The sequence below is a fragment of the Saimiri boliviensis genome, chromosome 9 (genome assembly GCF_048565385.1).
Source record: "Saimiri boliviensis isolate mSaiBol1 chromosome 9, mSaiBol1.pri, whole genome shotgun sequence".
NCBI lineage: Eukaryota > Metazoa > Chordata > Mammalia > Primates > Cebidae > Saimiri > Saimiri boliviensis.
In genome coordinates, this window is record NC_133457.1 from 62,690,337 (window position 1) to 62,712,307 (window position 21,971).

Consider the following 21,971-nt stretch of genomic DNA (forward strand, 5'->3'; position numbering starts at 1 on the left):
CCGGCCGAGCCCGCAGTGGCGGAGGGGCGCAGCCTCGCCTCCGGGAACCCGAGCGCCCGGGGCGCAGCGGGGAGGGGGCAGCTCCGGGCGTCCCGCGCGTGGCGGGACCGACCCCCGCCCGGGAAGTGCGCGGGGCCCGCGGCCCGCAGGGGGCGCTGCCGCGCCGTCCGGCCTCCGCCGCCCGGGCCGCCCACCCCGCGGGCGCGCCTCCCCGCAGTCCAGCGCCGCCCGGCCCGGGACCCGCTCGCGCAGACTTCTCGGGCTGACCGAGGACGTCGACCGCGCGGGGCCGCCCCCTGTGCTCGCCCGCGAGCCCGCTCAGCCCGCCGTCCGCGCCCCGGCGCCCGCACTCCGCCCGCGTCCGGCCGCCGCTCCCGCCCCGGGGGCGCTTCCCGGCCGTCGGCGGACCCCGCGGCCCGCGCGCTCTGCGCCCCGCTAGCCCGGCAGAGGGGAGGGCGGCGGCCGGCTGGGGATGGGCGGCCCGGCTGCGCCGAGGGGCGCCGGGGGGCTCAGTGCGCTGCTGCTGGCGCTGGTGGTCGCGGGGGTCCCCGCGGGCGCCTACAACCTCGACCCACAGCGCCCTGTGCGCTTCCAGGGCCCCGCCGACTCGTTCTTCGGTTACGCCGTGCTGGAGCATTTCCACGACAACACGCGCTGGTGAGTGTCCGCCCGCTCCGCGACCCCGGCCCGGCGGCCACCGCCCCGGCCCCCGGGCCCGCCGCCGCCGCCGCCTTTCCGGCCTCTTCCACGCCGCCGTCCCGAGGGGGCGATTTAAATGTCTCCGCTGCGCGCGGCTCGGCCGCCGGGGGACGGCGGGAGAAGGGAGGACGCCGTCCGGGGCCCGCGGAGGTCAGGGTCGGCGCCTGGAGGCGGGCGGGGCTGTCGGGCGCCTACTCCGGGTCCCAGCCCCGAGCGTGCGGGGAGCGCCGCTAGAGTTGCCTCCTGGGCCGCCCGGCTAGACTCGGCTTCGCCCTTCGGATTGCGGAGTGACTTGGCTCCTCTGCCTCCGAGCGGCCGCGTGGGCCCGGCGAGCCTCCCGAAAACCTCGCCTGGCCTGGGGAAGTCAGGGCACTGGAGCTGCACTCCCCCCCGGTTTCGGGGAACCCCTCAGGAAGGAGTGCAGCCTCTCCAGCGCCGCTGCGCGAGGTGGTGCTCCCCAGGGGCAGGGAGCCCCTGGGATCCCTCGGGGCGCGCTGGAGCCCAGAGCCCACCCCCCCCACCGCCGCCCCTACAAGACCCTTGATGGAAGTGGGGTGGAGAAGCTCCTGGATATAGGGAAGAGGAGGGTAAGGGAGCACCTCCGAGTGACACAGGTGGGACAGTTAGGCGGTTTCTTGGGGCAGCCTGAGTATCTTCTCATATTGACCAATTTCACCTGGAGACTTTCACCAGAAGCCTTAAGAGAGAGACGTGTTTCTGTAGAGGCCAGGGGGTCCAGTTGTCCTCTGAGTCTGGAGGGGTGGGCCTGAAGAAGGTGGCTGCTCTCCCCCATTAGGCATCATCAGCTGAGTGGTACAGAGCTTGTGACCAACCCCGGCGGAGAAGTACAAAGGGGAGGTTGGTGCCCTCCTTGGCCACTTTCCCTGGACCAGAGGGTTTGAACAGCCACACAGTGGTCACTTCTTGATAGGAGAGAGAGGCTGCGGGAAGTTCTCCGTTCAAGGTCGCCCCTCAATGGGGACCCAGGTGACAGCCAGGCCGGGGTTGACTTTATTGCGTAGTCACCAGTCTGAGCGTCCTTAGGGGTGGCAGGCAGGGAGGTCGAGGTCACTGATGCCGGTGCTCTCAGCATGAAGTTATGCAGGAGAGTCACTGCTCTGTATTGGACAGAGGCTGATGGAAAAGGGTGGTTTGTGGATCGCAAAACTCGAGCATTCCTGGAAAAGGGGACTCCGGGAGCAGCCCACTAAGAATCATGCTGTTTGGGAGATCAGCCTCCAAGAGAACCCGTTTTCAAAGTCCTCCCGTAGCTCTCACCCACCTCCACATCCCCGCTCTCTCATTTACTCCAGTTCCTGGGTTTAAGACCCAGTGTCTGTTCTCACAGTTGTCAATTTCCCCTTTTAAAGCAGAACAGGCTGAAGGCTTTTTCTGTGTCCTGCAGACTCAGGGTTTGCAGCTGAAGAACACATCCCAGATCCCCACACTAGGCACCAAGCATGCGGGAAGCTCTGTCACAAAAGGGTGGGCTGCTGTTGACAGGGGGCTGCTGAGAAAGGGCGGGCATCGGAGCAGGCAGCTAAACCAGCCGGAGCATTGTGTGTGATCTGCAGGCTGAGGCTGGCTCAAGTGCCCGGAGCTCTCTGACAGCTAGAGGGAGAGAGGCCAGGCTACTGTCACTGTGGATTTGCATGGGCCACAGGTCAAGGCCACCTGGGCTGGGAAGGGAATGAGGAGAGCAGATCTGACAGAAAAGGTGTTCAGCCTACTTTGTTTTAAAAAGGGGATGAAGAAAAGCTGTGTGACGTGAGCAGATTTGGCCAGTGTAGGAATAGACAGTCTGGTCTTCAACTTGGTACCCAGGGTAAATGGTAGGGAGTCGGTGTGGAGCTGGGCAGTAACGCTGTGCGTAGCCTCATTGCCAGTTGAGATGTGGGACTGGCATTTCAGGGGTCCATGGGAATCCATGCAGCTGGGCTGCCGGGCTCCAGAATGTCCCCTCTCGTTCTGATACAAGCTGGCCCATCTTTGTACTGGAGTGCTTGTCCTTGTAGCTGCTCAGGCACCACCTAAACTCTTCTGAAATCTTTTAAAAGTAACTCTTCTTTTTCCTCCCCGCCCCCACCGCATTGCCTTAACTTTTTCTTCTCCTCTTGATTCTGTTCTCTCGATGTTGTTTTCAAGTATTTTCCTCCCCATCCTTTTTCTCTTTCCGCTTTCTCTCAATATTCTTTGTCCTAGACCTGGAGTGTATTTTTTGCTGCTCACACTGCCCAGGCTTGGTAAGCTGCAGCCTTTGAAACGAGCGACTTCCAGCATCTCCTTCCTTCTCCTTTGTCTTTCCTCTAGAGGCTAGACTCACTGTGTGAGGCTGCCGAAACTTAAGCCAAAGGCTTCTTGCTTATGCAGGGTCCTATTAATGCCCTGTCCCCACTTTTATAATTGTATATTAATTTTTTTAAAGGTAGTCACCCTAAATTTATAAGATCAGGTCCTGTGAATTCTGGATTTGCCCCAAGTCTGTACCTTAACATCAACTCTGGGACTGGTTGTTTTTCCCGACTCTGGGGTTGGTTGATTGACTTAGTGACTGATTATTGGTTGCTTGCTACTAAGCGGAGCCTGAGCCCTGGATCTTCTAGCCATGCTTGAGGGACATGTTGGTCATTTTCAATTATTTGTGATTGCAAACAGCAGCAGGGGTAAACAACCTTTAACGAAACCCTTGAGGACAATCTTAATTATTTCCTTTGAATAAATTCCTAGGCTTAGAATTGCTAGGTCAGAGAGGATGGCAGCTTCAAGGCATTCTCTATGTATTACCAAAGTGCCAGTGAAGTGTGTGTACTTTAGAAAAATGCATTGATTTATTCAGATGCTGGAAGCTTAGAGTAGTTTTGCAAAGGGCTGCTCTAGGGCAATGGAAGAGTATAGAACCTACATGGGAGTGACTGAAAAGGATCAAATACTAGTCAAAATGAGTGAGGACGGTAAAATACAGACATGCAAGGGAAAAGCAGTATAGCAAAACTTTGAAAGGAAAAGACGACATGCTCATTAAGCCTTGTGTCTTATGTCTCTCTTCTTGAAGAAATTATTCTTGGTTACTGAATTCAGTATTTTGCAGTCTAAGATGTTTGCTTCATGCTAATCAACCACCTGTTTTACAGGTGAAAAAATGCGTTGTCTATAGGGAAAGGGAGGGAGAAGAATGTTCCGGAAGTGGCAGGAGGAGAGCCCAGACACCAAAGTCAGCATGGACTCTGCAGGTGGCAGAATGGAGCGTTCCCGTGTTGAGGGACCTGTGGGCATACATCTCAAAGCCTAGGAACGTGCTCTGTTGGTGGGGCTAGCCCTTCTCTAATCTTGTAACTAAGCATTTCTCTCGATTATTCTGTAACTCAAAATTGTCTCTAATCGGAGGGCCCTAGATCCCTGTGTAAGAGTGGGGTGATCTTGCTTTTCCCAGCCCTGGTGACTGAACCCAGCTCTGTAGCCATATCACACTGAGCACAGAGCCCCAGACCCAGCTTCTCTGAGTACTTCCTTAAGTGGTCTCTCTGTCACTGTGCTCTGGGCAGTGAGGACTGTCCCATGGCTAGATGGACCAGAATATCCTGGACAGCGTTCCAGATGATGTTTGTATCAGTTGGGATACAAACATACAAAAACGTGCAAGTGACTCAATTTTCTTTTTTTCTAGTAATACCCAGCGAGTGTCTGCCTGCCCAGAGTCGGCTTCCCCTCCTATAGCTCCCATCCCTGAGTCTTCTGGCACCCTTTGAACAGCGACAGTAGGTGCCAGGGAACATGGACAAAGCCGATTTCTGTCCCCTTCCTTTAGACATGGACCAGTTCCTCAGCTGCAGGGCTGGCAACTTAACACCCTGTGATATAAATAAACACGGCCTGGCTGGTGTGCAGCCTCCTGAGTGGACGTCTTTCACATCCCTCCCCATCTCTCCTCCCTCTCTGCCCCAGAAGCCCCAGAGTCCAAAGTGGTTGGGTGCACTGGCTTCCTTTCTGGAGACGTGCTTCCTGCTCCCTCTCCTGGGACACATCAAGACGGCGGTGCTCAGGCACAGAGTGAGTGCTTGGAAATGGAAGATGCACTGGGTTTTTTGCTTTGTTAGGGTTGTCAGAGCATTGTTCAGTGAGGAATCGGAGGCAATTCCAAGCCAAGGAGAACGTAACATCCCGATTTGCATGAAGGTTGAGAATTAAAAGAACAAGTTCGACAGTTCTGGTGAGCTGTCTGATATAGTCACCACCAGCCAGATGTATTGCTATTTAAATTAACTAAAAATAAAATTTAAAATTCAGCTTCTCAGTTCCACTTGCCACATTTCAAGCACTCAGTAGCCACACGGGGCTAGCAGCCACCGTGTTCGACACAACACAGAGAGAACATTTTCATCATCATGGAAAGTTCCGCTTGGCAGTGTGGGTTGAGAGCAATGATGTCAGTCTTAGACAAGGATCAAAAGGAGAGGGAAGAAAAAGAAAAATGAAGCTGTAGCATATATGAGTACTAAAACTGAAATAGATGTCTATTTCAGTTTTACATCTGAAATATTACAGTGCTTACCTCTAACTAAAAATTGTTGCCCGCCGAAGAGGTTGAATTGTCTTTCCACTCATAAAACACCACAGCGCCTGGTCAGTGTTTAGGGGTAGGGGTTCAAGAATGAAGATTTTGCTCACAATCTGAAAGGTGGGAAAATTGTGGGGTCCTAGCCGTGTGTCTCAAGCGAAGTGTAAGCTATAGGCTCTGATCGGAAAGAGGCTTGTCCTCAGGCAGGCATGGGTTGTTCAGTGGGGCAAAGGAGAAACTCCTGTGAAAGGAAAACCTTCAGGAGGGGAGTCCTGGGATCACAGACCCTGCTGCCCCTGGCCCTGCCAGTCTTGCTGAGGGAACACCTGGCAGTGGTGGTGGGAGCCCTGCCTTCTCATTACCTCCGTGGTGGCATCTTTGCAGAGCTCCTCTGTCCTGAAGGTGTAGGTCCACTTCCTCGTTTGAATCTGGAAATGGCTTTTCCAGACCTTGTTCCTGGTCCTCACTCACCCTGCAGAGCCTGCTTTCTCAAGCGCTCAAGAAAGGACAATGCATATATGAGGCCTGAGTTCTAAGGGGATCCAGAGAGCATCTTCTCGGGGTTTCTGGGATATTTCTCTGAAGATCTGGAGAAGCTGGCAAGGGTGCTGTTTTCTGAGCTAGTGCTGAATGCTGGCTGGCGGCAGAGGCAGCTGTCTTGCCCAGTGGAGAACCTTCCAGGGCAAGAAGACCGTCTCGTCTCAACCAGTCATTAACAGCCCTGAGTGTGAGCGTGTGAAGGGCCGGGCCCTAGCCAGCTCTGATTCCCTGGTGACATGCTGCTGTTCAGGAAATGGTCTCCTGATAACTTCTATTGTGATTCGTCCAGGGAAAATGTTTTCACATCTGTTAAAAGAAGCCATGGTGTTCTCTGAAATTTCTTGCTTTCACGGGGTTGCCTGTAATTTTAACAACCAAAATGAATTTTATCAGATAGTATCTGTATAATTTTAATAACCAAAATGAATTTCATCAGATAGTATCTTGTAGATGGTATCTACAAGAGGTCAGATGCTTTCACAGGCATAGTATTCTTTAGTTGTTGTATCTTTGTGACATCCTGGTGAATGGTTTCCAGTTTGCTGATTGGGGAACTGAGGCTTACTGAGTTACATGCGTTGTTCAAGGCCCACCCCAGCCTGAGAGATCAATGCACATTCTCTGGGGGGCCTGTGTCAGTTTGCATCCTCTAGGAAACAGATGTTAGGACAGAGATAGGCGTGTGAGAGGATTGTTGGGGGTGGGTATCGCCTGTGAAAGAGAAGTGGGGAAGAAGTCGGTTGGAGCAGAGAGAACTTCTGACTCTGCAGATCTGATTAAAGTCTCACTCAACTCAACAGGGACCACTGGGCAGAAATGGCTGTTCTCTGCCAGGGTCAGGTATTGGCTGGAGCTGTCTGGGAAGAGCACAGCCTCAGCTGGACTCCTGCAGCAGATCCCAGGAAAGCTGCAGCCAGAGGCTGTCAGCTGACAGTCCTCCTTGTGGCTGGACAGCATGAGGTGACCCACAGCTGTGTGGCTGCCTGGAGCCCGCCATGCGTGAATCACCGTGTTGGGAGGGTGTGAGGTGTGCTCCTTGGCTGGCAGTGTAGCTAGGAGTCATCTGTCTTTGCTCATCCCACTGTAATCAGTGTGCAGAGTGTTAGGATTGACAGTAGGCCCATTGGAACTGGCCCAGAAACAGAATCCTGAGCAATCTTGCCACCAGCTGACTTGCAAGGTGCCTTTCTCTCTGATGTCGGAGAAGTCACAAGTAATAGATTTCAGAAGAAAGGAGCTCTGCCTTACACTGAGCCATAGAGGTCTCAGAACTGCAACTCCTTTTAGCCAGGTGGTTTGGTGACCAACCAAAGCAGTATAAAATGTTTTATCCCAACTTTTGTTTTTCCAGAGGGACTCTGGGAAGCCAGTGTGGGTCCAAGAGTGGGAAAAATCTAGAGTCTTTGAAACCACAGGCTCACTTGGCCACCAATGTCTGCTCTGAGCAAAAAGGACTTCTGTGTTGAGTTTAAATTAGCAGCAGCAGCAACAATGTACCTCTTGATACTTAATAGCTGTCAAGTGCTACCTACATGCTGTACTCATACTAGCTCACTTAATGTTCCCAGCAATCATTTCAGCTGGTAGCCATTTGGGCTGCCATAACAAACTGTCATAGGTTGGGTTGCTTATAAATGACAGAATTTATTTCTCACAGATCTAGAGCCTTGGAAGTCCAAGATCAAGGCCCCAGCGAATGTGTTGTCTGGTGAGCTCCCGTTTCTTGGTTCATAGACAGTGGTGCTCTCACTCTTAAGCTCACACGGTGAAAGGGGTGAGGGAGCTCTCTGGGGCCACGTTTGTAAGGGCACTAACTCATTCATAGGTTATAACCTCATGATCTAATCATCTCCCAAAGTCCCCACCTCCAAATAACATTACCTTAGGGTGAAGATTTCAACATACACATTTTTTTTTTTTTTTTGAGGTGGAGTTTCTCTCTTGTTACCCAGACTGGAGTGCAATGGCACGATCTTGGCTCACCGCAATCTCCGCCTCTTGGATTCAGGCAATTCTCCTGCCTCAGCCTCCTGAGTAGCTGGGATTACAGGCATGCACGACCATGCCCAGCTAATTTTTTGTATTTTTAGTAGAGATGGGGTTTCACCATGTTGACCAGGATGGTCTCGATCTCTTGACCTCATGATCCACCCGCCTCGGCCTCCCAAAGTACTGGGATTACAGGCGTGAGCCACGGTGCCCAGCCAACATAACGCATTTTGAAGTAACACAAGCATTCAGTCTGTAGCAGCTGGCTGTCACTTTATCTCTCCTCGTGGATGGCATGCTGAGGCACAGAGGCAGTACTGCCCAAGTCAAATGGCTAATGAGGCATCGAGCACAGGCCTGTGTGTGCCTTTGCCCGCCCAGGCTGACTGCCTCTCAGGAAGTCAAGAATCTGAGTTTGGGGGCTTCAGGGCACTCACACATCTGTCTCGTGAAGTTCTGTTCTGCATGCTTTCCTGGAAAAGTCACTGAATTGCAATAGCAGTAGCTTCTCTGCAGTTCCCTTTGGGGATGCTTATTCATGACCCACTGGCCACTCTTGTGGGGGATGCTAGGGTTCTGTTTTCTGGAGATGCTTGATCACCCAGTGATTCTGCTGGGGACATTTGAAGTGCCTCCTCTCAAACCAAGTCTGTCTGGCATGAAGGCAGAAGTGTTTCAGGAAAGATGGAGTATTCTGCAGTATTCTATGTATCCACCTAAGTCCCCGAGGCTGCTTTGTTACTATCCCTTCATTCCCTCTGAGTTCTCCTGGCTCCCACCACTTAATTTAGGAAGCTCTGAATTGGGGAAGGTAGCCATGTGGCCAGTACTTCAGATTCACTCCTGGGTTTGTAACTTTCTTAAGGAAACCCACGCAGAGTCAGACTTTCTGCACCAGTGGCCAACACTATGTGAGAGGATGATTTGTATCCCCAGATATTTGAACATTTTTAAAAACGGCATGAATGGGCACAAAAAGTTAGAATGAGTAAGAATTAGTATTTGATATACAACAAGATGACTATAGTCAACAATAATTTGATTGTACATTTAAAAATAACAAAGAGTATCATTGGATCACTTGTAACACAAAGGATAAATACTTCAGGTGATGGATACCTCATTTACCCTGATGTGGTATTACATATTACATGCCTGGAACAAAATAACTCATGCACCTCATAAATATGTACCTACTATGTGCCCAGATCTTTAAAAAAAAATTTTTTTTAAAGCATGAAACAGATCTTAGCTGATCTCTTGGTGTGTTAAGGCCACCTGGGAGATGACCTTTCCTACCACTTCCTATCTAGTGTCTAAGTGCTGTGATGTATGTGGACCCCGGAGCGAACCTGGCGTTGTGCAGGACACACTAGTAGGCAGCACTGCAGAGGGTCCTGGCACCTCTTTTGCACCAGGACAGGTCCCAGAAGGTGGATGTTCCAGATTCAGCTGAGTGGAGTTCTTCCTGTCTCTACCTTCATTGAGTCCCCTGGTTCCACAGCAGCAACCAGAACCATGATTTCTGGCATAAAAGGGGGCACTGCTGAGATGCACAAGTGTTTGGTGGCCAAGAGAGTGGGCTCCAGCATTAGCCCTGCCCCCAGCCGGCCTTACTCAGCCCCCTACTTAGGAGCCATGTGATCTTGGCCAATTACTTCAGTTGTTTGAACCTCAGTTTCCTTTTCTGTAGAGTCATAAGGGTATATTCCTCATCAGGTTTGTGGGAGCATTCAATGAGGTTGTGTCTGCAAAGCCCAGAGCACATCACATAGCACACAGTCAGCCCTTGATAGATGCTTGTAGTTATTTCTCTTGCTATTTGATCTGATTTATGAAACGAATGCTCTTTTTCATCCTGACTTGAGATGCTGAGTTTTATTTCAGTATTTTTGTTCATTCATTTATTTATTCATCAAACTTTGAGTGTTGACACTCAACACTGAAATGAATGAGATATGCTTACATAGACACACTGTTTGTTTATGTGGCCTCTAACATTTTCATCATGCTCTACGTAAATCTGCATTTTTGTGCATGCATTTATACCCTGTCTGCTTCCAGAAAGGATCTGAGATGGCTATTTTTAATGGAGATCTTTGGGATGGTAATTCCTAGAATTTTGCATGCCTCTTCTCTGTGCTGGAGAGCCAGGCAGCAGATGGGAGGCCACCCTTGTTACGGGGAGCTCCAGCTCCACCCCAGGCTCCAGGTGGGTCTGGGAGGTGGATATGCAGTTTCAAGGTGGGGCACTTTTTAAAAAAGTAAATGTGAAAGTATTGGCACATTTCTCTTAAAAAAAATTATCACAAGAAACCAGTAAGACGATATCAAGGCTTTTTCTTGGTCTGCCAGAAGTCTGTAGCTTGCTCTACCCCTTGGATTTTAGTGTTCACTTGATGCTTTCAGTTGCGGAAGGAAAACCTCAGTCCTTTTGCCATGCCTCCTTCTCCAGCTACCTCCCCTCAGTGTGTCTGTCAAGACTCGAGCCCCAGGCCAGGTCAGCAGCCTCTGAGGACCCTTCACTCCCTGACACAGAAGCTGGGAGCCAATGTCACTCCAGGGTGGGGCCCTGCTCCCATTGCTCTGCTTTTCCCAGTTGGGCGGGGACTCCACTGACTTCATTCTCTGACTTATCATTATGTGGTATGGATTGTACCCCTCTCCCTCCATTTATTTACTCTAACCTAGGCTCTCCAGGATAAAAATTATTATTGCCAGCCTTTTATGAATACTACATATGCACCAGAAGCAGTGTTCACAGTCCCCTCTATGCACAGGGGGCTACCACTTCCGAAGCACAGAGAAGCTAAGTCACTTGTCCAAGGTTACCCAGCAAGTAAGTAAGTTACAGAGTTGTGCTTTGAATCAAGGTGGGCCTGATTTAATGCTAAACTGACTATCCTCAGGGTTAGCCATGCTGCCTCCCTGCCTCCAACTCCATCACGCCCCTGTCCAAGGTATCAGGTTCCTAAGGAAAAAGGAGAAGAGCCCTGAAAGGAAAAGGGCTTCTTTGGGGAGCATTTGTGTCTGCTCTTGGCCTTGCAGATAAAATACCTTAATCTGCTTTTGCAAGTCAGGCCATCCTGGGGTTCATGTCCCCCAAAGACTTTCATCTGCCATTTCCTTTCGTGCCTCATCACTGCCCTGGGAGGGGGATCATGCATTTGTTATTATCTTTGTTTTAGAGAAAAGGAAAGGAAGGTCAGAGTGGCCAGGGGACTCGTCCAAGGTCACATAGCTGTAGCTGGCACACTCCTGGGTGTGACTTCAGGTATACTCTTCAGGATTTATTCTACCTCTCCAGCCTGCCTGTCCCCTCTCAGGGCCCTCAGTAAAAGTCTGTGGTCCTGGTTGGGGATAAGATTCCTTTGAGGGAGGGAAAGGAGACCAGGTAGCTAGAGGAGCCATAGCAATAATTGTCAGCTGCAGAGTTGGATAATTGGTTTGAACTCAGTAGAAATTAGTGGGCAGTGGAGTTACCATGGTCCAGCTTCCTTCAGAAGTGGTGTGCCTTCGCTTGATGATGTATCTGTTTTCTATCACTACAATATTGCTGTATAACAAACCATCCCCAAACTTAGTGGCTTAAATCAACCATCACTTGTTAGCTCATTCTGTGGTTGGCAACTTAGGTTGAGTTCAGCTGAGTGGTTCTTCTGTTCTCTACAGGGCTCACTCATGCATCTGTGGTCAACTTCTGGGATGGCTGGTTGGCTGGCTGGCAAATGATGGCTTCAGCCGGGAGGGTTTATCTGTGCTCCACGTGGCTTTCATCCTCTAGCAGGCTAGCATGGGCACGTACACATGGTGGTTGGGCAGGGTACCACAGAACATTCAGAAGCTTATATGATTTCTTGAAGCCTAAGCTCGGAAGTCAAACCATACCTCTTTTGCCACATTCTGCTGGCCAATGTAAGTCACAGGGCCAGCCACATCAAGAGGAGGTAGAAACACATTTAATCTCTTGACAAGAGAAGCTGCAAAGTCACATTGAAAAGAGCAGTGATACAGGAAGGATGGGGAATTGTGGCCACTTTTGTAATATATTACTGGTGGTGAAAGCATCCTGGCTATCCCTGAATTACTGTGACAGTCTGAATAAGTTCCTGCCCAGCATACCAGAAAAGGGACCAAGGTTCTATTAACCTAACTAGCAAACACAGAGAGAGGATCTCTAAAAGAAAATGTTTACTCAGGAATAGGGCATTGCAGTGGGAATACGTGTATCACAGTAAACTGCGTGCATATTCAGGGAGGTAAAGGACAACAAAGGCTTTTAAAGGAAAAAATGAGGATTACATCATTGTTTTGTGATAATTATCCTTGGATACAAGGATCGGTAACAAGGATGGCACCAGTTTGAGGCTGGACAGAGTTACTAGGTAGATTTCCTCACAGAAGGAGTGTCTCTCTCTCTCTCTCTCTCTCTCTCTCTCTCTCTCTCTCTCTCTGTGTGTGTGTGTGTGTGTGTGTGTGTGTGTGTGCGAGGTTGTACAAGATTGGGCTTTGTGCAAGATTGTGTTTTTGCAGAATTTTTTGTGATAGTTCTTGTTATCAGCTATTTATGCATGAACACCTTCCCTTCATGGCCTTCCACAGCTGTATTTGTCAGGATTATTATTTTTTTTGAATACAAGTGACTCTATTTTGATTCTGACAACCTTTGCAGTTCTAAGGACCTATGAGCTCATGGGTGCTGCCAGGAGTTGGAGCTGGGATGAGTTGAGTGTCAAGGTGTTTGACCCACTACTTGCTGCCCACCATCCTAATGTTTCTTTGAACACCTACTTTGTAGCAGGCACTATGCTGGGTGTTTTATTAACATTCTTTTGCTTAAACCTTACAAGAAACCTTCTTAGGTACATTTTTATTCCTCCTGTTTTACGGAAGAAGAAAACTGAGGCTCAGAGGGGTTAAAACACTTGACTAAGGCACACAGCTTGTGAGCAGCAGAGGTGGGATTTAAACCCTGTGTTACTGCCTGTGCTTCTTACACTTTATCACCATGAATAACTTTCCCACAAAGCTTAAAAGTCAGAACTATTGGCTTAAAACCCCTAGAAAGCAGTCAGTATCCACTGCTTCAATACCAGGAGCCTCAGTTTCCCCTATTATAAGAAGAACTTATGAGGCCTTCAGATTCCGTGGCTCCGCTGGGCAAGCATTGGTCCCTAGTGGACCCCCTTCCTCTGGAAATGAAGGGTTTGGTGTGGTCAGAGCACTAGCTCTTCTGTTACTTCAGCCTGGCCTGCTTTCTGCCCAGTGAGGGATGTGGACAATTCCTGGGGTTTCCCTGTGGTGGACACACAGCGAAGAATTCGACTCATGTAACCAAAACATGGGTTCCTGGGGAAGCTTTGGCTTTGCGTTCAAATGCCTGAAAGCAAACCTAATGGGTTTAAAGTTTTTAATCCCTGGTTGCTATCCTTGATCTGGCTATAATGCTGCCTGTGGAATTGCTGCTGTGGCATTTGTGGGGAGGGAGAGACTCTTTGAGACACCGTCAGTTCTCAGTTCGGCCCTGGGAGGCAGCTTCGGCTCTGTCTTTCTCTGTCACCCACTCTGCAGAGAATTTACCTAAATTACCAGATTACCCTAAAAACGTGAGAGAGGTTTAGAGCGAGGTGGGCAGCTGGAATGGAGCCTTCACAGCCAGCTTGACCACACACAGGGAGCTCAGGAAGCAGCTCTCTTTGTTGGAAGAATGCAGGGCATTTAAACTGGTACACCAGCAGGGAGTTTGGAGAGGCTGAAAAGAGCACCCCATTGGACACAGACACTCTGGGTTCAAATCCCAGCTCTACCACTTACTGGCAGTGTGACCCAGCATCTCCGAGTGGGAAACACACAAGAGGCTGCCTGACGGGATGGCCGTGAGCAAGAATGCACCCTCGTGAGCATAACCAGTGCTGGTGACTGAACCCACGTGCCTGCACTTCCAAAGCACTGCATATTGAGAGGAAACCTCTAGTTAACGCCGTGACAGCAGCGCCAGTGCTTTGGAAAAGCAAGGCGGTTGAAGTTCACCTCTTGAGTCACCTGAGCCTGATGGGGACGAGGCTTCTTTTCTAGGTCCCAGCATGTCCTTTGACATGACGGAGCTTACCCATCAAAGTTCTCACTTCAGAGCTGCCTGCAAAGGCTCACTGGGGCTTTATCAGATGGGGGTGTCATGTGAGCATTTGGCACCAGAGGGGGCACTGGGTACCTGTTGGTTCCCCTTTCCTCCTTTCTGGCTGATGTGAGGTGGGTAGAATGGGGAATGGTGATGTATTTGACTACTAGGGTGCACGCTCCAGCTCGGCATCTTAACATGAACAACCATCATAACCTCCTCTGGCCACCTGCTTCCCTATCTGTAAAATGGGGTTGATATTAGTACCTCCATAGGGTTGCTGTGAAGACTGAATTTGACCCTGCCCATAATGAGCCTCACCCAGCACTTGCACACTCTATGTGCCTGCTATATGCTGGTTGCCCTAATTAGAAATTTAGAGTCCTGCATTGATGAGAGGACTTTAAAAGGCCTCTGAGGCCAGCCGCAATGGTTCACACCTGTAATCTCAGCACTTTGGGAGGCCGAGGCAGGTGGATCACCTGAGGTCAGGAGTTCAAGACTAGCCTGACCAATATGGTGAAACCCCGTCTCTATTAAAAATACAAAAATTAGCTAGGTGTGGTGGTGTACATCTGTAGTACTCAGCTAGTAGGGAGGCTGAGACAGAAGAATCACTTGAACCCGGGAGGCAGAGGTTGCAGTGAGATCACGCCATTGCGCTCTAGCCTGGGCAACAGAGGGAGACACCATCTCAGAAAAAGCCTCTGAAGTTTGTGGCATCTTTAACTGAGGATAAGATAGGAGGAGAGCCTCGATTCTCAAGGGCGTTCTCTTCTACTGGCTCCAAATGAACATAATTATTTGTAATCAGTTTAGGTGGTTACCTCGTACTTCTTAGACTATGAATTACCTGGAGAGCTTGTTAAAATGCATTCTGATTTAATGGGCTGGGGCCTAAGAGTCTGCATTGCTAACAAGCGCCAGGTGTTCCCCGTGCTGCTGGTCCAAGGACCACACTTGAAGTAGCAGCAAAGCAGAGAAGCAGCTTTGATTCTTTGATTCTTTGTTGGTGGGGACACTCAGGCCCTTTTATGTGGTAACCACAGAGGAAGGGAACATTGTCTTGTCGGGAGTACTAGGAGAGTTGGGGTGATGTTTGAAGTGGCTAGGATGTCATTTTATAACTCAGCAGGTGGCATCTTTTCAGTGGCTTGTTCTGAACTCTGGGCCATGGTAATCTCTCTGTCCCTTGGGATCAGCCTGGTAAACAGCCAGCTGAATTAACTTCAGAAAAGACTCACTCGTGGGCTGGGCTGTGGTGCAGTCTTGCCGGAAGTGGCCTGGGTACAGAGCAGTGCCAGGCTGTGGAGGAAGCCACGCTGTTCTGTAAATACCGAAATACAAGCGCATTCCCGTGTGCTGCCCTGTGGGTGTCATGCACGTGTGTGTGCACGCCGCCTTATCTCTAGCCTCGTTTTCCATTGCACAGGATTTGGGAAAAACCTTCCATCTGGCCAGCTGATCAGAAGTTTTGAACTGGGGGTTGTTATCAGGGTTGGAATCAGCCATTGTTGTTAGAACCATTGAGTACCTTGGGCTTGGAAGGAAATAATAATTCCAAAGGTTCTTTTCCACTTTAGATTTTGATGTAAACTTTGTCCCCCTCAGTCTTGGCTCTAGGCTGGAGGAAGCAGAGCCTGGGAATTAAGCTCTCCAGGGTCCCTTCCTCCTTAGACAACCTATGAATCTGTGTCTGCGAATTTGGAGCAATGGCGCTATCTAAAATCTCCAGGGTTCTCGTGCCGCTTTGGGAGACACAGTGGAGGAAGAACCGTTGTTTCTTGCAGCATGTCCCTTCCCTTGGACACGATGAATTCTCCTGTTAATTTTTTTGTGATTTTTGTAAAATAAATTACAGGTGGCAAGTAGTCACTGTGCTGACGTAAATTTGGAGTTGGTGGGAATTTTGGGACGCAGCTCTGTGGCCCTGGGGTTTTTGAGCAGAGGAGGTATTTTATGCTCCCCAGGTCTTAGAACATGACCCGTGGAAAGGCTGAGGATGTTAAGGCAGTTTAGACAGGGCAAACTGCTAATTCTTCTCACCTGTGAAAACAGCTGCTCTTACAGAGCGCAATCCTTGACTTGCCCCAGCGGCTCTAAAGCTCGGGCCCTGGAGCAAGGGGGGAAATTGATCCCTTAATGTGGCTTTCTTCTCACTGGAGTTTTGTTTTGTATGTCATCGTGCGTTTGAGTTAGAGTGGACAAGTGCCAGCCAAACTGCTCTCGTGTGGGCGAGGGAGGTGATGTGGTCTGTCTGGGAAAGCGCTTACTTCAATTTCCAAAGGGCTGTGGGTTCCAGCCCTGCTTCTGCGGGGGAATTCTGCAGTTGTGCCCAGCAAGCACCTGGAGAGGAGCACCCCAGGGCATGATTGAAGGGCCGCAGGGCAGCCTGGGTACCAGCACCACTGGGAGCCTTGCTTTTCTCACCCTCCAGCGGGGCATCTTCCTCATGGAATCAGGTAGAGACCCTCCAAGACTGACCTGGAAGGAGACACTTCAGTGAGGAGTGGGTCTCCCTGGCTCTTCATACCCTGAGATTCTTCAGGTTCTAGATGTTGAGTTGAGCTCAGGGCAGTGAGAATTAAGATGGGACCCCCACACCTTCCCATGAACCTTGACACCATGTCTCTGAGCCAGGTTAGTGATGATGGCCCTTGTGATATCTGCCAGCCTTTGCCAGAGTCCCCTTTGAGGGCCTCAGACTTCTGTTGCATGATGTGGAGGCCCTGTTTGTCTTCTCCTTTACCCAGCCAGTGTTGCAGGAGCAGCAGCGGCATTCTGAGGCCCGGGTGCAATAAATGGGATCCCAAGATGAAGGTGGTTTTCAGAACAAAGGGAGGGGAGCCTGGGTGAACTTCCTGCATCCCCAGGCACGCTGTCCAAGGTCATCCTCCCCTCTGCTAAACACCTTTTCTACGAATACGTAATATAGAATACACTTTATTCCGAGGCATGTGGAAGGTGATCTATTTCATGATACAAAACCCTCACTAGGTGAATTCCCTCTCTTTTCTAGGCAGCTGGAGATAAGGAACAACGCATTGTTCGCACTGCGCGGTGGCTTGGCGTTTTCTACTCTTTGAACACGAGTGCGGATTTTATTTACAGTCTCATTGTTCAAGACATTTTCCCAATGGCTCATAGCTCAGCGTAAACTGTGCCTGATTAGCGTTGTTTGGTATTCTTTGCTGTCGATCTTCTGTTGACTACTTTCCAGAAACGATGCATAAAACTGTAGGTCAGAATTGTTTTCGCGCCATCTGGAGGGGAGCTTACTGCTATTTCCCCTGTCTTCTGCACTCACACAGGCCCAAACTGCTTCTTCTGTCTTCTGGGTGTGTCTTTCCCCTTTTCTATAGCCAGGGGATGCTCCTGCTGGGGGTGGCCCAGGCCTGGCAGCTTTTCAGATCACGAAGGAGAATGCAGACACTCATTCTTGCTCCTGTTTGCACGCAGACAGTTCTATTTCTGTTTTGCAGTGGGAGAGAGGGTGCAGTTTATAATTCCACACTCGGCTATTTTTTTTTTTTTTTTGCCTCTAAATGTCCATGCTGTATGTGTGGTGGGGGGTAGGAGGAGGAGGAGGGGGAGGCAGAAGGGAAATAGTGTCTCTAAATTTTGTTTGTTATTGAAATAACACATGCAGGAAAGTGACCATATCATATGCAGTTATCACACATTCGTATAACATCACTCAGGTTGAATGACAACATTTTCAACACCCCCAACAATCCCCCTCCCTAATTACAACCCCGCTTTCTCCTCTCCAGGGGTAACCATTACGATGCCTTCTAACACTATAGTTAAATTTCACATGCTCTTGAACTTTAGATAAATGGAATCAGACTGTGAGTATGCTGTTGTGTCTGGCGTCTTTTGTTCAGTGTTGTATTTGTGAGATTCATCTCTGTGGTTGCAGCTGAATGCTGTTCATTTGTTTTCATTGCTGCATAGAATTCTTTTTTTTTTTTGTCACCCAGGCTGAAGTGCAGTGCTGCTATCTCAGCTCACTGCAACCTCCGCCTCCTGGCTTCAAGTGATTCTCTAACCTCAGCTTCTTGAGTAGCTGGGATTATAGGCACCCACCACCATGGCCAGATAATTTTTTGTATTTTTAGTAGAGACAGGGTTTTGCCATGTTTCCCAGGCTGGTCTTGAACTCCTGAGCTCAGGAAATCTGCCCACCTCGGCCTCCCAATGTTGCATAGGATTCTGTTGTATTGCTATACCATGATTTACTTATCCGCTCTGGCACTCATGGGCCTTTGGGTTTCTTCTTGTTTTTTTTTTTTATTTTTTCCCCGATATTATGTATGCAGCTTTGAACATTTTGCATGTCTCATGGTAGAAATGCATGCATTTCTATTAGGCATGTTCCTAGAAATGGAATTACTGTGTCAAAGGGTAGGTGCATGTTGAGCTTTATTAGGAATTGCTGAGGCCGGGCGTGGTGGCTCACACCTCCCAGCATTTTGGAAGGCCAAGGTGGGCAGTTCACAAAGTCAAGAGATGGAGAGCATCCTGGCCAACATGGTGAAACCCCATCTCTATTAAAAATACAAAAAAATTAGCTGGGCGTGGTGGCGCGCACCTGTAGTCCCAGTTACTCGGGAGGCTGAGGCAGGAGAATTGCTTGAACTCGGGGGGTGGAGGTTGTGGTGAGCCGAGGTTGCACCACTGCACTCCAGCCTGGAGCCTGGTGACAGAGTGAGACTCCGTCTCAAAAAAAAAAGGAATTGCTGAATAGTTTTTCCAGTGGTTTTAATGGTTTATCCTCTCACCAGCAGTGTATGAACTTTCTAGTTACTCTATATCCTTGTCAGCACTTGGCATTTTCAGTCTTTTTGGTTTTGGCCTTTTGGTTGGTATGAAGTTCAACTTCTCTGATAACTAACATGGTTGAGCACCTTTTCATGCACTTAGTGGCCATCTGGCTATCTTCTTTAATGAAGTATCTGTGAGTCTTTGGTCTATTACTCTATTGACTTGTCTGTATTTTTCTTGTTAATAAATGAGGAGTTTTAAAAAAGGTTTTGGATAGGAATCTTCGGTTGCTTGTATGTGTTCCTACCCATCCATCTCAGTCTCCCGAGGAGGTGCAGTTAACAGTGTGTGCTGTCACACCTGCACAGTGTGTTTTTTTTTTGTGTTTTTTTCTGAAGATGGGATTTGCCACGTCACCCAGGCTGGTCTGGAGTTCCTGGGCTCAAGCAGTCCACCCACCTGGGCCTCTCAAAATGCTGGGGTTACAGGCTTGAGCCACCACGCTCAACCTCCTTAAGCTTTAACGGCCTGGGGAAGATCTCATAGGTTTCACTGCAGGACCTCTCCCCTAAGCCCACACGGCAAAGTATAATAATACGAGTTTCAAAGGGAGTGCTCAGACAGCCCACCCGTGGCTAATACTTAGCCATCTGCCTCCTATTTTCTTATCCTAGGTTGTGACAGAATGCCTTTTTCTCTTGCTGCAGGGTCCTTGTGGGTGCACCAAAGGCAGATTCCAAATACAGCACCTCAGTGAAGTCCCCTGGGGCTGTGTTTAAGTGCCGTGTTCACACCAACCCCGACCGGAGATGCACCGAACTGGACATGGCGAGAGGTGGGTGGACGGTAGTTACTGTTGCGGCGGAAACGCCTCTGTACCCTTACACCTTACTCTTCTTCTTCCCAGGATGGCCTGATCATTTGCCCGCTCATCTGTCCTTCCCTCCTTCCCTCTTTCGCTCCCTCCCTCTCTCCCCAAACAAGTATCGAGTACCTGATAGTTATTAAGCACTGGGATACACCAGTGAACAACAAGGATCCTGCCATCCTGAGCCTCATAAGTTAGTGGACAAAAGAGTAATTGAGTGACAAAAGACCAGCGGGAAGGCAGGTATTTGATTCAGTCTGGATGGGAGGATCAGGAAAGGTCTGGGACCTTTCGACATGATAAGAAGAATGCGTAGTCATCAGCTGGGCGGGAGCAGGAAGCACAACCTCTAAGCAGAGATGCCATTTGGAAGCACAGAGTGAGGTGGTGCAGCTGGAGAGGGAGCTGGGACAGGGAAGCACAGCAGGGCGGCAAGGCAGGCCGGGGCCAGGCTACGCGGGGCTTAGCAGGTCAGGGCCAGGTACTGGAATTGTATTCTGTGTGTGAGTGGAGAGGCTGTTGAAATCAATTTTAGGTGTTACATTTTAACTTGGAAAGCTATGATCAGACGGATGTTTTTAAAAGCTCACTTTGGGCTGGGTGTAGCGGCTCATGCCTGTAGTCCCAGCAGTTTGGGAGGCCGAGGTGGACAGATTGCTTGAGCCCAGAAATTTGAGACCAGCCTGGGCAACATGGCGAAAGCCCATCTCTACTAAAAATACAAATATTAGCTGAATGTGGTGCGTGCTGTAATCCCAGCTACTCAGGAGGCAGAAGCAGGAGGATCACTTGAGCCCAGGAGATCAAGGGTGCTGTGAGGTGAGATTGCGCCACTGTGCTCCAGCCTGGGCAACGGAGCTGAGAGTTCTGTCTCCAAAAAGATAAAAATAAAATAAAATAAAATAAAAGCTCACTTTGATCTAGTGAGAAATAAAACATCTTTGGAGTCAGTTGGTTCTGACTAGGTTCACAGCCCAGCTGGGACTGATTGGGAATGTCCTATAGCTTCTGGGCCTCAGTTCCCTCACCTTCAGAATCAAGACTGAGATACCGAACTCACGAGGATGATCTTAAGAAGATTAAGTCACATAATCCAGGTGAGTTCACAGAACTGTGCTGTGCACATCAGTACAAAGGAGCTATTTCGTTATAATCATCACTACAAGCATTGCTTTCTCCAAAGTCTTTTTGCACTGAGATTTTCTAATTTGTTTGTTAGTTTGTTTTTTGGAGACAGAGTCTCACTCTGTCACCCGGGCTAGAGTGCAATGGTGCAATCTCTGTTTACTACAACCTCTGCCTCCCAGGTTCAAGTGATTCTTCTGCCTCAGCCTCCTGAGTAACTGGGATTACAGGTGGCATATGTCACCACCCTTGGCTAATTTTTGTGTTTTTAGTAGAGACAGGGTTTCGCTGTGTTGGCCAGGCTGGTCTCAGTAAACCACCCACTGTGGTCTCCCAAAGGGCTGGGGTTATAGGCGTGAACCACCATGCCCCACCAAGATCTTCTAATTATTTTTTAAATAAAGAGTTATTGTGATTTTCTTTAGCAGAAAAAAGAGGTTTATGAACTGTTTGTTACTGGTACATAACAAATTAAGGAACTTGCTTCATAACATAAATCAAAGCCCTGCCTCTTTCCTTGAGAAAACCTTGCCATGTGGTTGGGTGCAGTGGCTCATGCCTATAATCCCAGCACTTTGGGAGGTTGGGGTGGGTGGATCACTTGAGGTTAGGGGTTTGAGACCAGCCTAGGCAACATAGTGAGACCCCGTCTCTACTGAAAATACAAAAATTAGTGGGATGTGGTGGTGCATGCCTGCAGTCCCAACCACTTGGGAGGCTAAGGTAGGAAAATCGTTTGAAACTGGGAGGCAGAGGTTGCAGTGAGCCAAGATCGTGCCACTGCACTCCAGCCTGGACAACAGAGAGAGCCTCTGTCTCAAAAAACCAAAAACCAAAACCCAGTTATCTGAATTAAACAGTACAGTACATTGTGATGGAGTTGATTTACATTTTGTGGAAAGTTCCTTATTTCCTCGTGGGTAATAACATGGGGGCTGTGGACCCCCCTTTGAAAAGCAGCCAGCAGAACATCACTCCTCACCCAAGCCTGGCTCTCCTCCTTTGCTTCCAGGGAAGACTCGGGGCACGTCCTGTGGAAAGACGTGCCAGGAAGACCGCGATGATGAGTGGATGGGAGTGAGCCTGGCCCGGCAGCCCAAGGCTGATGGCCACGTGTTGGTGAGTCCTCCTGGGGCTACCATGGGAAGGGGGTGGCACTCTGAGAATGGTCTGTTAGGAAGGCTGGATGGCATGGTGACAAGTACATGGCTTTGAGTTTGCTTATTCTGGACTACTGCTCAGACAAATGGCTTATCTTCTTCTTTTCTTTATCTGTCAAATGTGAATACTGTCTGTCTCAAAGTGCTGAG

General features: G+C 49.6%; 1 protein-coding gene across 2 annotated transcripts in view; it reads left to right on the forward strand.

The window, feature by feature from the left end:
- Positions 1-211: 211 nt before the first annotated feature.
- Positions 212-21,971, forward strand: part of ITGA9 (integrin subunit alpha 9) — a 372,517-nt gene continuing 350,757 nt past the window's right edge. Inside the window, exons 1-3 of one of the 2 annotated variants that reach the window (XM_074406027.1) lie at positions 212-657; positions 19,376-19,503; positions 21,674-21,780. In XM_074406027.1, coding sequence (XP_074262128.1) covers positions 473-657; positions 19,376-19,503; positions 21,674-21,780 — 420 coding nt within the window. In that variant the 5' untranslated portion in view covers positions 212-472. The remainder of the gene's footprint in view (positions 658-19,375; positions 19,504-21,673; positions 21,781-21,971) is intronic. The other variant, XM_039462008.2, reaches the window with a different exon arrangement.